The sequence below is a fragment of the Engystomops pustulosus genome, chromosome 4, assembly GCF_040894005.1.
Source record: "Engystomops pustulosus chromosome 4, aEngPut4.maternal, whole genome shotgun sequence".
NCBI lineage: Eukaryota > Metazoa > Chordata > Amphibia > Anura > Leptodactylidae > Engystomops > Engystomops pustulosus.
In genome coordinates, this window is record NC_092414.1 from 35,951,277 (window position 1) to 35,967,745 (window position 16,469).

Sequence of the window (16,469 nt, forward strand, 5' to 3'; positions counted from 1 at the left end):
TGGCTCAAAGAATAGTTTTTATAATAGTTGTTTTTATTATTATTTTCATCATGATTACCAGCAATTGCTCTAATACATATAAACAGTCTGTTTGAAGTATTACATTTTCAGATCTCTATAATAACTGTAATATCAATAGTTTTATATTTATTATGTAAAATTATTATTTATAGTACTTTATTTTATTTTCCTAAACTTTAATTAGGAACTCCTTAATTAATTTTAAAATAATAATTTTACAAATAATAATCAACTTAAATTGTAAAAGAAATTGGTAGAAAATAAAATTATTAAAATTAATATTTTATACTAATATGATACCACAAAGATAAATAAAACTATTCTCTTTAGAGTAGAATTGATGTTTACTAGATAAAACAGTCAGGACTGAGTTTAACCATAGGAATAGTATACTGTATTTACTTCTTACCAAGACAAGGGTATCATAGTATCATAGTATAAAAGGCTGGAAAAAGACACAAGTCCATCAAGTCCAACCTTTAAGAATTAAATAAATGTTTTATCCCCATAACCCGTGATATTTCTTAACATGCCCTACAATGTAAAGTACTTTATATATCTGTTGTTTATGAAATAAATTAATATAATATTATACAGATAATCTGTAATAATTTCTTATGATCTCATTTATTAAAAAAAAACTTCTACTACATGGTAGAACGCACAGGCCAATCCATTTATGGTACCCCCGTCTCTTACAGTCATTTCCTAATGGTGTGTCCTGGTCGCTTACGAAGAGGAAATTAGGCCTTTGTTATTCATACAAAAGCAGATTCATCAGAAGTGTTTGAGATAAAATTGTTTTAGTTGCCCATCGGAGCTCTACTTTCATTTTATAAACAGCTGTGAGAAAATGAAAGTTGATCTCTGAACCAATCAGATGAACACATATGAAAAAGTTGCAATTCTGGTGCAAACGTGGTTAAAAAGTTCCAAATAAACTCCAGTTCTGATCAGACATAGAGAAACTTTGGAAGGGGTTACAGCAGTGTTTGCGGTTTTTGTGCAACTTTTAAATAAAAAGTCTATATTGCTTGACACTGTCAGACAAGGGAGGAGAGTTTTGTTTTTAATGAACTAAAAGCTACTTTTGGGAGAGGCTACTTTTGTCTAACAACATACTGATTGAAGCATGATGAGGTGTGTCTAAAAACCACTTCTAATGAAACCAGGGTAATTTTTGTAAAACATTTTTCTGTTAAGAGCAGCAAGTTATGAAATATTTAACAGATGGTCACATGAATCAGAAATTTTAAAGCAAGTCACGTTATTTTCAACAGTAAAGGTTATAGTGCACTTTAGGTCCATCAGATTTCACCCACAAGGCAAATACACCTAGCTTTTTGTAACTAGTGTATACCCCACCATGATATGATTATTTTTGTATCCATTCCCCTTTACCATGCTAATTGCAAGTGCAATGATCAGACCCTCTCTAGCAAAGCCCTGCCTTTACTCACCTAGTGGAAAAGTGATATATAAGAAACAAATGTAACCAAATTGCTATTTTTTTTGGAAAATAGAGCTATGTTAATTTTATCATTGATCATTTGATACCCCTACAACATAGGGAAGATATTTACATTTAATTCAGAAACCTTGCAATCTGCATATTCTATTCAATACACAAATGTTTCCAGTCTTAATTTGGTAAAAACACTTAAAATGAAGCAAATTCAATATATAACATCACAACATGCTAAGGAATTCTCAACAGGTTCACCAAACTAAAACGTACCAATTTACCAGACAAATCTGAGCTGCCAACTGCAACACAGTGGATACTAATCCAAAATATGACTTACTTATGAGAGATCAGATAGACAAGTAAGTGCATTATCTTTTCGACTATGTGGATTATATTTACAGTATACACTTAATTTTAACACAAAAAACTGGGAAAACCTTTTGACTCGAGTATAAGCCGAGGGTGGAAAATGCATTGGTCACAGCCTCCCAGTATATAGCCTGCCAGCCCCAGTAGTATATAGCCAGCAAGCCCCCTGTAGTATATAACCTGCCAGCCCCTGTAATATATAGCTTACCAGCCCCCTGTAGTATAAAGTCTGGCAACCCCCTGTAGTATATAGCCTGCCAGACCCTGTAGTATGTAGCCTGACATCCCCCTGTAGTATATAGCCTGCCAGCCCCCTGTAGTATATAGCCTGCAAGCCCTCTGTAGTTTATAGACTGTCAGACCCTGCAGTATATAGCCTGCCAGACCCTAGTATATAGCCTGCCAGCCCCCTGTAGTATATAGCCTGCCAGCCCCATAGTATATAGCCTGCCTGCCCCCCTGTAGTAAAAAAACCCCACTGTACTCATCTTTCCAACGTCCCCTTTAGGTCCTCTTCTGCTTCCAATGCTCTGGTGGGTCCTTCGGTCCTCTTCGGGTGTTTCTGCTCCTCTTCGGCTCCTCTTTGGGACGTTCCACTCATCTTCAAGTCTTCCCGCTTGACTGGCACACAGAATGACGTCAGGCACTTGGCAACATCATTGTTTGTGAGCCGCTGGCATTGTGAGAGGACCCAAAAAGGAGCAGAATGGCGAAGGAGCCGAAGAACAAGAAGTGGATCCAAAGGACTCGAGGAGGGACATCGGAAGCAGAAGAGGACCTACAGGGGATGTCAGAGAGGTGGTAATTTTTTATAGACTCGAGTATAGACCGAGTTTGGGTTTTTCAGCACAAATTTTGTGATGAAAAACTCGGCTTATACTCAAGTATATACGGTAGCTCCATGACATAATTTGTAAATGAATGACATGCCAAAGCTCATATCAAAATAGGGATCAAACTAAAAGGAGCATATTTGTTTCCAACAGTTTAGTACTCAAGAGGTTTCATAACCCAAAAATGTTCCATCCAAAATACATTGTTTGAAAAACAAGACCTTACAATATACACTCTTTGAAAAACAACACTATTTATTTTAGTCTGATGCACCTTTTTTGGTTGTATTTTAGTGCCTTTTTTAACGCAAATGGGTACTTGCACAATTTTTTGTGCCTTTTTACAGGAGTTTGCTGTGTAGAAGTAACCTGTTTGCGTTTAATTTGTCTTTGTATTTCTCCAGCTTCCAGATGTTTGTGCCTTATTTAACATTGATTTGAAACTGTATGAGCAGAAATAATTGCACAATAACACGGCAGTCTAGAGCATGCTTAGAAAAATCAATGGTATGATTTGCGCAACAAAATTGCGCCTTTTCTGAAATTTGTGCCAAAATACTTGTCTGTCTGTCCTAAATAACAACCAATCATTAACCCCTTAAGGACGCAGCCATTTTGCAGGTTAAGGCTCAGCCCGATTTTTTGGATTCTGACCTGCGTCGCTTTATATGGTTAGAACTTTTGAACACTGTTACTTATCAAAGCGATTCTGAGATTGTTTTTTCCCCACATGTTGTACTTCATTTTAGTGGTAAATTTTGGCTGATAAGTTTTGCGTTTATTTACAAAAAAAAAGAAAATCTGATACATTTTTTGAAAAATTTGCCATTTTCGAAATTCAAAATCATTGCGTTTCCAGGCAGATAGATTTACCACCTAAATAAGTTGCTGAATAACATTTCCCATTTGTCTACTTTACATTTTCATAATTTTTGATATGTCTGGATAATTTATTTTGATGTCACGCGGCTTACAAAAAGAATATCGCTTTTCCGGATTTTCAGAATTGACTATTTTGGGGATAAATACAGTTTTGAATGAAATTTTACATATTTAGCATCAAAACCCCCGTATATAACCAACCCATTTTCAAATCTGCACCCCTCAAGCTATCAGAAACAGCTTTTACGAAGATTGTTAACCCCTTGAGATCTTCATAGTAATTGAATCAAAATGGAGGTGAAATTTAGAATGATCAAATTGTTCCCTTATACGTTCATTTAGCACTAAAATTTACACATTTCCAAAATATAAAAAGAGAAAACCCACCATACAATTTGTTCTGCAATTTCTCCTGAGTACAAAGACCCCCCACATGTGGCCGTTACTTGTTTTATGGGCGCACAGCGAGACGCAGAAGGGAAGGAGCGCCCTGCAGCTGCCAGGATTTTAGTTTCCTCATTGGCCCCTTTTGAAGGCTATAAAATTTTCGCTTTTGCGTTATTGGGGCCATGTGACGGCATTTTTTTTTGCGCGATGAGATGCTTTTTCCATTGTTACCATTTTGGGGTTGGTATCACCTATTGTTGAAAATTTAGGAACTTTTTTTGAGGGCAGGAGTAGAAAAGCATCAATTATGTACTGGATTTTTTACTCTTTTTTTTTTGGTGTTCACCGTATAGACTAATAATCCTGTTATCTTTATTCTATGGGTCGATACGATTACGGGGATACCAGACTTGAATATATTTTCTTACGTTTTACTAAATTTGTCAAACAAAACCCTAATGTGGGGAAAAATCTATCATTTATGTATTGCCGTATTCCAAGTGGCATAACATTGTTACTTTTTTGGCTACGGAGCTGGTTGATGGCTTGTTTTTTGCGGGACATGTTGTACTTTGCACCAGTATCATGTCGGAGTACACATGGTTTTTTGATCGCATTTTATAGCATTTTTTGTGGGATTGAATAGCTAAAAATCATAATTTTTGGAAGGTTTATAGCAGTTTTTTTTTACGGCGTTTATCGTGGGGGTTCAATAATGATTTACTTTTATTCTACGGGTTGTTATGGACGCGGTGATACTATATATGTGGGGTTTGTGTTATGATTTAGACTTTTTTTTTAGTTATATGTCTCTTTATATGTTTTGGGGGTTTTGGGCATTTTTAGTGATTTATTACTTTATTTTTTATTGAATAACATTTTTTTTTTACTTTTTCACTTTTATACCATGGTACATGAACAAGAAATCCTCTGATTGCTTGTTCATGATAATATTCTGCAATACTGATGTATTGCAGAGTATTATCAGTGTCAGCCTATACACTTGCATAGGCTGGCACTGTGCCAGTAAGATGACGTCACAGACGCCATCTTACTGGCAATTCTTGCAGGTAACTCTGGGGTCCAGATCGGACCCCAGAGTTACTATAGCAACGATCGGCGCACCCCGAAAACGGTTCGGGGGGGGGGCGATCGTGGGGGAAAGACCCCCCAGATACATGTTAGATGCCGCGGTCGCGCTGACCGCGGCATTTAACGGGTTAAGCACCCGCGATCGGAGACAACTCCGATCGCGGGTGTTACACTGGGGTGCCGGCTATCAGTCACAGCCGGCACCCCGTCTTTCCCGATGCCGGTTCGGCTCAGATCTTGAGCCAAACCGGCATCAGCTCAGCGTCCGATATATCGGACGCTGAGCGCTAAGTCACTGAGCTCAGCGTCCGATATATCGGACGCTGAGCGGGAAGAGGTTAATCAAAGCACACAAATTGTGCTTAATACATGTAAATTGGAGGCTGGGATAGGAAAAACAGGAGCATACAGTTTTCTCCACTCTGCCTCCTGTTTCCCACATTGCTCTGGTACTTCACTTTTTTGGGCCTATGTCTAGCTGGCAGTTCCTGGGTGTCACTTTAGCCAATGACAAGCCTTCTTAGAAAACAAAGACATCACTTTGGTTTTCCAGAAAACTTCACTTTTTTTGTTGTTAACTGGTCCTAGGATGCATGTTAACAGCCAAAGGGAGACTCTTGAACCTGTGGTACTTCTGGCCAGGTGCAGAACAAGGGCAAATATTGGCAGAACAAGGGCATTCTGGGAACCACAGGCTAGGTGCGATGTGTCTGAGTTCTTATTTCTTCTCAGACCAGCCCTAGCCACCTGATGGTTTTCAAGATACCTTGAATACCGCTTTTTTTTATATTCTGTGTAAGAAAGCTCCTCTAAAAAAAAAGCTTATTATTATATCCAATACAGGCAGAAGGACATTAACATTGTGATAAAGAGGTAAAAGGAGTTACGATATAGAATCATTTGGATTTCTTTCTAATGGGCCATTTTTTTCATTGTAAACACATGGTTCTGATATATAGGAAAGTTGTGACATATATGATATACTGAATTACAAATAATAGAGGAAGGATTTGGTTAAACATAAAATAATGTAAAATCTACTTTCAATGCAGAACAATATTTAAAAAAAAAAAAAAAGTAAAGGAAATATACATTTTAAATTAATATTCAAATACCTGATCAATATTGTGGGTAGGGAAGTCTATGTTTGTAGAATCGTTTGCTGCTGTTGTATTTTCGGTGTCTATGAGATTGTCTGTGGGGACGTTCTGCACTGGTTTCAGATAAGCAATTTCATTCTGCTTGGAGTCCAGAGTCACACACACATCATATGAGAATGGGAAAGGTAAACTTGTATCACTGATCTCAGAGGGACATCCCAGGGTGAACTGAGGATACACATTCCTACTATATGCTCCAAGAGTAGTTGGGGTGCTGGATTTTCTACATTTGAAGATAATTGTGATGATAACAGTTATGATGAATAAACAAGAAATCAGTCCTATGGAAACAACCAGATAGAAAGTTACATGAGAAGTTTTATCTGAATTAGTTGGTTGTCTTTTTATCTCTGGTACAACTTGTTGGAAATTTTCTGCTACAACTAAATTCAGGGTGACTGTAGATGACAGAGATGGGACTCCATTATCCTTCACCAGAACCACAAGTTTTTGCCTTAAGTTCTCCGCATCTAAAAGATCTCTCATAATCTTTATTTCCCCAGTATGTTGTCCAATTCCAAATAATGTTGGATCAGGAACTTGCAGTAAGTGATAGGAGAGCCAGGCATTGTGTCCAGAGTCAGCGTCCACTGCAATCACTTTGGTGACTAGATAACCTTTCTCAGCAGAGTGAGGAATAAACTCAAATAATGCCGATCCCTCAGTGTCTGGTGATGGGTAGAGAATCTTAGGAGCATTATCATTCTTATCAATGATACATATCCTCACTGTGACATTACTGCTTAGAGGAGGAGATCCACTGTCTTTAGCCATCACCTGGAACTGGAATTCCCGCAACTGTTCATAGTCAAAGGATCTCTGGGCATAGAGAACCCCAGTCATTGAGTTTATGGAAACATATGAAGACACTGGGATATTATCTATATTGCTGTTCACAATGTTGTAAGTAATTTTTCCATTATCCCCTTTATCAAGATCTGAAGCAAGAATATTCTGTACAGAAGTCCCAGGCTGATTATTCTCCATAATGTAGACAATGTAGTTTATTCTATCAAAAACTGGAGCGTTGTCATTCACATCTGAAATAGCCAATTGAAGTGATTTTTTGGTAGACAGTGGAGGAGATCCATTATCCATACATTGAAGAGTAACATTATATAGAGATTTCCTTTCTTGGTCCATGATGACTGCAGTTACAAGTTTATAGTAGTTGCTGGATGATGGTAATAGCTTAAAATCCTTTATATCTGAGATCTGACAAAGAACTTCTCCATTTATCCCAGAATCCAAATCTTGCACATTAATAATTGCTATGACAGTACCAGGAAGAGAATCTTCTGGAATTGTTGCGGCAAGAGTGGTGACTGTTATATCTGGAGCATTATCATTCACATCAATCACTTGTATGGACACCTTACAGTGTGTGACAAGACCTCCACCATCTTTAGCTTCAACAGTCATTTCATAGCTATCAGATGCTTCATAGTCCAAAGTCCCAATTATCTTTATGTCACCTTTTAGAGAATCTATAGAAAATACTTGATCTGCATTTTCAGGAATGTGATTAAAGGAATATGTCAATAAGCCATTTATACCTTCATCTTTATCAGTTGCATTTAATTGAACAATCAGTGAACCAACAGGTGCATTTTCAGGTATTTTAAAGTGATTTATATTTTCAGCAAATGTTGGAAAGTTGTCATTAACATCTTGCACAGTAATCTTTATTATGGCAGTACCAGTTTTAGACGGTTTACCTCCATCCGAAGCAGTTAAAATTAATTCATAGGAACTTTGTTTTTCTCTATCCAATGTTTTTTCCAGTATAATTTCTTGGTTTTTAAGACCATCGGTAGCGGTTTGTTCCTTTAATCTAAAGTATTCATTATTACTAAGAGAATAACTTTGGATAGAATTGGTGCCCTGATCTGGATCTTGTGCATTTCCTAGTGGGAAATGTACTCCTGGAACGGAGGACTCACTGATTCCTATTTCAAAATATTTTTTAGAAAATATAGGTGCATTATCATTCACATCCTGGATCTCTACAGAGATTGTATAAAAATCCAATGGATTTTCAATCACAGCTTCTAGGTTTAATAAGCAGTTAGGTTTAGCCCCACATAAAGCTTCTCTGTCAATTCTCTCTGATACAATCAAATCTCCATTTTCTAAATGAATGCTAAAATATTGCTTTGTAGCATGAGAAACAATTTGGAATTTTCTAAGCACAAGTTCCTTGACATTTAAGCCAAGATCTTTTGCGACATTCCCAACAACAGATCCCTTTTTCAGCTCTTCAGGTATTGAGTATTGTAATTGACATGAAACAGGCCGGAAAGAGAATGATACAACACAAAGTAATACTTGCCAAATTGTCCATTGTAGGCCCAGAAATCTTGTCTGTTTTGCCATTGTTAGCAGTATATTCATTTACAAGAAAATAAGACAGAACGCAAAGACTCCGGTGATTCTTGAGAGGCAGATAAGGAGTCTGTAAATCAGAGGATGCACTGAGGAGTGAATGCAGGATTTTAAAGAGATCTGTTCTGTGTGGCTGTAATTCTTTCCTCATTCAGGTACAATATAAAATACTACAGTCTAATGGCGGCACTCAGAGTCCAAACTGAGGTACTGCAAGTAACTTGGTTTGGTGACATCTAATTTTCTGTTTTATGCTTCATGTTGGTAAAATTTTGCACCATTAATACTCAAATCGCAACTAAAGTTTTGGCAACATTGCATATATTAGTAGCGCAGATAGCTATAGCAGATAGTACTGCAGATAACTTTGCAATTTATTTTACAAAAGAAATCTGTTCCTGTGCCATTAGACTTTTGCCTTTCTTCTTATTTAACCCCTCAAAGATTTGGCAATTTTATACCTTCCTGACACATCACAGGAAGATCACAATTTTTTTTTTTGAGGAACTAGCTTAGATTTCAAGTGACTTTGAAAAGTCTATATACCGTATATGTACATGTATACACTGAGTTTTTCAGCAGAAAAAATGTGCTGACAAAACACAACTCGGCTTTTATAACAAGTGTAAAAATGTGTAACAAAAATAAACTTGAATACTTACCTTCCTTTGCCCCCTGCGGCTTCTCTCTTGTCTTCATTTGTAACAGCATGGGCGGAAAAGCGTTCATGTGCTCTACCCATGCACACAGTTTGACATTATCAGTGGCAACACTGTTATAGTGTGTGCGTGGGCAGAACACATGGACTTTTCTCTCTCCATTCTGTTAAACATGAAGACAAGAGAGAAGAGGAGCTGCAGTGAGGATCTGTAGGTAAGTATGAAATTAAGTTTATTTTTTTTATATGAGGGGCTGCTTTAGTCTATTTCATTACTGGGGGCACTGCTGCAAGGCATTTCATGACTGGATCAGGCTAAATGGGACATTTAACCCCTTACAGACATTGGACGTAGTACTACATCATGGGCGGCAAGGACTTGCCGCATTGTGACATAGTGCTACGTCCAGCTTCTGGCACCGGATGCTGAATGGCACTGGTGCCAGAAGTTGTGGGTGTCGGCTGTATATTATAGCCGACATCTGCCACTAACATCCACGATCGGAGTTTCCTCCGATCGTCGCCGTTAACCCCTGAGGTCACTGGATGGGTCTGTGGCTCCAATCACACCCCCGAGGTCTGCCAGTGCCCCGGGGCTGCGTGATGCTGTCCTGGAGCCGGGTCCCTGCCTCCTGAAATGTTCAGTGCGTTATTAACACAGTGTAATACAACTGTATTACAATAGGAATGAGTGCTTGAACAATCAATCAGAGCATCGCTTGTTCAAGCCAACCTGTAAAGGTTAAAAAAAAAGTTAAAAACACTTAAATTTTTTTTTATTAAAAAATATTTTGCCCCCTGAACACCAACATTCCCTTTACATACCTAATAAAGTACAAAAAACACAAAATCATGAAAAAAACCTCACATATTTGGTATCGCCGCATCCGTGACAATCCGTACAATAAATCAGTACATTATTGGACCCACTTGGTGAACGCTGTAAAAACAAAACCTGAAAAACTTGCCAAAAATGTACATTTTTCATAAAATCCATTCACAAAAATGTTCCAAAAAGTGATCCAAAAAAGTTACATGCGCCAAAATGGTACCACTGAAAAGGACTCTAAACCTGCTCCGTCAACAAAAAATATAAAACTTACCTTATATACTCGAGTATAAGCCTAGTTTTTCAGCACAAAAAAATTTGCTGAAAAACCCAAACTCGGCTTATACTCGAGTCAAAAAAATAAATATATCTAAACTCACTTTTCCGGCAACCCCTGTATATCTTCTGTACGATCTGTCCGTCAGCGGCGGCAGGCTATATACACTGGGGCAGGGTCTGGCAGGCTATATACACTGGGGCAGGGTCTGGCAGGCTATATACTGGGGAGGCTGTGACCAATGCATTTCCCACCCTTGGCTTATACTCGAGTCAATAGGTTTTCTCAGTATTTTGTGGTAAAATTAGGGGCCTCGGCTTATACTCGGGTCGGCTTATACTCGAGTATATACGGTATGTCTCTGAAAACATGGCAATATGAAAATAAGTGAGATTTTCTCTATTACTCTATGGGTTTTCTTCAGTAAAATTGTAAAAATATATTTAAAAAAACTATATAATTGAGGTATCACCGTAATCGTAGTGATCTATAGAATAAGATAATATGTTAGTTTTATGGTGCGGTGTATGGCCCCCAAAAAATACAAGAAGAAAGGAAACCAGAATTTATGATTTTCTTTGCCTACATACATTTAAGACTTCATAAAATTTCGTCAATAAGCCAATAACTAATTAAAATGAAGTATTTGTAAAGTGCATCTTATGTTGCAGAAAATAAGCCCTTATTTGTCCAAATTGCCCAGAAAATAAAGATTGTATAGCTGTTATAAAGGGACGATGCATAAACTGCTCGGAATGGTGTATCTTCCCTTCAATGCCCTGGCGTGTGCCCATACAACAGGTTACCACCACATATTTGCACAGCAATAAACTGGGTATCAAAGTTTGTGGAGCATTTTGGTATTTTATCCACTGAAAATGTGTACAATTTTTTTAAAAACACATTCATTTAGCCAAAAAGATGAAAATTTAAAAATTTAACACATTTTTTTATCCCCTGTAAAACAATTAAAGGGTTAACAAACTTCAGTTTCTATAATGGGGTAATTTATAGGGTTTTACTTTTATTTAGTCCTCTTAAAGTGACTTGAAACCTGAGCAGGTCCCTCAGTAGCGTGATTGTGTGGTTTTTATGAAAATGTGAAAAATCGCACCTAAAGTTCAAAGCCCCATAACATCTTACAAAAATCAGAGGATGCAAAACAAACCATGTCAGCATAAACCAAACATTTGGATAATTTTAGTTATCAAGTTGTTTTGATGTTATAGGTATGTATGGAAAAATTAGAATGTATTGAATATCGAAATTTTTTTTTTTATAAATAAACATGAAAAATACCGACAACATTTTTCAACTAACATGAAGTACAAGGTGTCACGAGAAAACAATTTCAAAATTACATGGATATGTTAAAGCGTTCCAAAGTTATAACCACTTATAGTGACACAGGGCAAATTTGAAAAAATGGCCCGTGTCAGGAAGGTGAAAAGTGGCTTCAGCCAGGGGCGTAACTACAGTGGTAGCAGCCATAGCAGTCGCTATGGGGCCCACAGTGTCAAGGGGGCCCCGTCATCCAACCTGACAATAAAGAATAAAGAATATGCACCATTATATTTATGCTGTATGTTTGTATTAGGCAATGTATGTGTTTATATGTGATGTGTATGTGTGTAAGAGTCTATAAATGTGTGTTTATGAACTGTATATTTACATATATAGGTATATAAATGTAATATGCAAAATTTAAAACGGAAAGGGGGGCCCCATTCAGATGTTTGCTATGAGGCCCTGTCTGTCCTAGTTACACACCTGGCTTCGGCATTAAGGGGTTAATCACTAAGGGGGCTGCTGCAGAGAATTTCATTATTGAGGGTTTACATGGGGCATTTCTTTACTGGGAGAGGCTGCTGCAGGGCATTTTCATTACTGGGGTGCTGCGTGGGGCATTTCATTACTGGGTGATGATTACTCTGGTAGGCTGGGAGTATTTCCCACCCTAGGCTTATACCTGAGCCAATAAGCTACCCCAGTATCTTGTGGTAAAATGATGTGCTTACATTGGCTACATTTGAGCATATAATAATAGTGATATATAGTAATAATATAGTAATGTAAAAAGTGTAGCTCAATGGTTAAATATAAATGAATGTGAAATTTGGAAAATATAATTCTCTTTGATGAATGGTTTTATGTTGCCCTACAACTCTTACATTCACAAGTGGTTAAATGAAAAAGACACTGCACAGCTAGTTACACATTTTTTCCTCAATATGACAACCCCCCACATTTGTCTATATGCATAATAACCATTTTCAAGACCGAGGTCTTTTGATGCCTGAATACCCATAGCAAAAATAGAAAAATTTGTTTAAGTTCTGAAGTTTTTCTTTAATAATTTAAAACTATTTCTTTTAGCAAAAAAACATTATAGCCAAGCTCCTATCTTTACAATTATACCAAACATGTAGCTTTTGCCACTATACAAAGTAGCCATAACGCCTGGAAACTTGGATTATGAGCATAATTCATTTAAAGGAACATGTTTGTAATCCCAATGCCTCAAATATCAAAGCAAATAATTTTAATGCAGATGATTGATTCCACATCTCAAAAATATTTAGTCATGTGCAGTACAACATATAAACCATTTATTTCTTCTTCAATATTTTGTTGTACAATTTTGGAGAAAGGGATGCACAGTACAGTAGAGGGTGGGGAGGGCTCACAGTGCTTGCATCGTAAAATGTTGCTTGTAAATTAAGTTACATTTATAAAAGCTTGTGCTCCTTAAATTTGGTGTAGATGCCCTGAAAAGGGCACAAGTCCTGTCACGAGTCCAGAAGTTGCATCTATTTCTACCCTTACATCACCTCTACATTAATGGATGTGAACAGCAGTAGAGTGGCTTACTTACCCCACACCTGTGCGCAAACTATAGCATGCGCTATGCATGGATATGGCATAGAGCAGCTGCCCACAGGGATTTATTAGGAGACCAGAGCCTCCTGGGAAAACATGATACGCTGGAACACTAAATGTGCCATATGATGCATACTTTAAATGTGGGAAAAATATTTTAATTCTTGTTACCTGATTAGTACAGTTGGGAGGCAAATCCGAATTGCTTACTGCTGCTGTATCATCCGTGTCTATGAGATTGTCTGTGGGGACGTTCTGCACTGGTTTCAGATAAGCAATTTCATTCTGCTTGGAGTCCAGAGTCACACACACATCATATGAGAATGGGAAAGGTAAACTTGTATCACTGATCTCCGAGGGACATCCCAGGGTGAACTGAGGATACACATTCCTACTGTATGCTCCAAGAGTAGTTGGGGTGCTGGACTTTCTACATTTGAAGATGATTGTAGATGACAGAGATGGGACTCCATTATCCCTCACCAGAACCACAAGTTTTTGCTTTAAGTTCTCCTCTTCTTGAAGATCTCTTATAATCTTTATTTCCCCAGTATATTGACCTATGGTAATTAATGTTGGATCAGGAACTTGTAGTAAGTGATAGGAGAGCCAGGCATTGTGTCCAGAGTCAGCATCCACTGCAATCACTTTGGTGACTAGATAACCTTTCTCAGCAGAGTGTGGAATAAACTCAAATAATGCCGATCCCTCAGTGTCTGGTGATGGGTAGAGAATCTTAGGAGCATTATCATTCTTATCAATGATACATATCCTCACTGTGACATTACTGCTTAGAGGAGGAGATCCACTGTCTTTAGCCCTCACCTGGAACTGGAATTCCCGCAACTGTTCATAGTCAAAGGATCTCTGGGCATAGAGAACCCCAGTCATTGAGTTTATGGAAACATATGATGACACTGGGATATTATCTATGTTACTGCTCACAATGCTGTAAGTAATTTTTCCATTATCCCCTTCATCAATATCTGAAGCAAGAATATTCTGTACAGAAGTCCCAGGCTGATTATTTTCTATTATATAGACGATATACATCGTCTTCTCAAAAACAGGAGCGTTGTCATTCACATCAGAAATAGTCAACTGAATGGATTTATTGGTAGACAGTGGGGGAGATCCATTATCCATACATTGAACTGTAATATTATATATAGCATTTCTTTCTCTGTCCATGATGACTGCAGTTACAAGTTTATAGTAGTTGCTGGATGAAGGTAATAGATGGAAATCCTTTAAGTCTGAGATCTGACAAACAAGTTCTCCATTTATTCCAGAATCCAAATCACGGACATTTATTATGGCTATAACCGTACCAGGAAGAGAATCTTCTGGAATTGTTCCTTTAGAAGTGGTGAGTGTTATATCTGGAGCATTATCATTTACATCAATCACTTGTATGGACACCTTACAATGTGTGACAAGACCTCCACCATCTTTAGCTTCAACTGTTATTTCATGGCTATCCAATACTTCATAGTCCAAAGTCCCAATTATCTTTATTTGACCTTTTGTTGGATCCATAGAAAATATTTCATTTGCATTTTTAGAGTTATGGCTAAAGGAATAAGATATCAATGCATTTGTTCCTTCATCTTCATCAGTTGCATTTAACTGGATCACTAGAGAACCAATAGGAGGATTCTCAGGTAATCTTATCTGAAATGTGTCTTTGGCAAAGACTGGAAAGTTGTCATTAACATCTTGCACAGTGATCCTTATTATGGCAGTGCCGGTTTTAGGAGGTTTACCCCCATCAGAGGCAGTTAAAATTAATTTGTAAGAACTCTGCTTTTCTCGATCTAGAGTCTTTTCTAGTATAATTTCTGCATACTTTATTCCATTTTTCATTGTTCTTTCACCAAGACTAAAGTGGTCGCTTTCACTAAGGGAATAACTTTGTATAGAGTTTGTGCCTATGTCTGGATCTTCTGCATTTCCTAACGGAAAATGTACCCCAGAAACAGAGGACTCACTGATAACAATTTCAAAATTTTCTTTAGAAAATGTTGGTGCATTATCATTCACATCCTGGATTTCTATAGAGATTGTATAAAAATGTAAAGGATTTTCAATCACAGCTTCCAGGTTTATAAAGCAGCTCAGTTTAGCCCCACATAATGTTTCCCTGTCAATTCTCTCTGATACAATCAAATCTCCATTTTCCAAATTGGCTCTTAAGTATTCCTTGGTATCATGAGAAACAATTTGAAATGTTCTGGCAACAAGTTCCTTTACATTTAATCCAAGATCTTTTGCCACATTCCCAACTACAGATTTCATTTTCATCTCTTCAGGTATTGAGTATTGTAACTGCCCTGAGACATCACTTAGGCAAAATGAAAAGAAACAAAATAATACTTGCCATTTCACTGTCCTTTGTATCCACCTATACCCCGATTTATCATTCATTGTTTCTTGTTGTAGGTTCTTCTTTTAAAAATTCTTAAGATAATAGTAATAATGTACAATTCCAAAGGTTTCTTGAGAAACAGAAAAGAAGCAGATTCCAGGAAGCACTGAAGAAAGAATGAGCTCTGTCCTGTGCAGCTGCTGTACTTTCCTTATTCAGCTACAATATAAAATACTACAGTCTAATGGCGGCACTCAGAGTCCAAACTGAGGTACTGCAAATAACTGGATCAACTCAATGTCTCTTATCAATAAAATAAACTTTTCTTAATTATATTATTTTTTTAATATTTATTTTTAGTTAAAGTTATTTATAGTTAAAGTTAATCTCCAGTTTGATTCTCAAGTTGTTCTAACTACAATCAGTTCTTCATAAAGCCTCAATATTCGTCATGTAACCTTACAGAATTGATTGTGTTTGGATCTCTATGCTGCAAAAAGAAAATGTAAGACAAAACGTATTGCAAGCGCCTATTCACATCATAGGTCAATATATATGAGTGATGGGAATTGCCATCCACCGACCAAATTCCTTTGCAATAATACAGAGACCTGAGCTAGAAAAGGTTACTGAATTTCTTTGTTAAAGGGGTATTCCCATGAAGACAAGATTCTTATGTACACTGAGGATAATAAAATAACACAATTCACTGTTGTTAACAAATACAGCATTTCACATATATAATTCCAACCTGTCTCTATCAGTCCTAGTGTTTTTAAATTTTGGTTGATTCAACCTTAAATCTTTTGATTATCGTTGGATTCTTCTCATGAATAGCTTCTCTTGTCTGGACATTGCAA

The 16,469-nt window shown here is 37.2% G+C and overlaps 1 protein-coding gene across 14 annotated transcripts in view; it reads right to left on the bottom strand.

Annotated features, from left to right (window-relative positions):
• The window catches only part of LOC140126346 (protocadherin gamma-C5-like), a 431,655-nt gene that overhangs the window by 304,043 nt on the left and 111,143 nt on the right, over positions 1-16,469 (bottom strand). Inside the window, exon 1 of one of the 14 annotated variants that reach the window (XM_072145683.1) lies at positions 6,168-8,676. The exons of the other annotated variants lie outside the window; for them this stretch is intronic. Coding sequence (XP_072001784.1) covers positions 6,168-8,606 — 2,439 coding nt within the window. The 5' untranslated portion in view covers positions 8,607-8,676. Of the gene's footprint in view, positions 1-6,167; positions 8,677-16,469 lie in introns of those variants that run through there. 14 annotated transcript variants of the gene reach the window in all.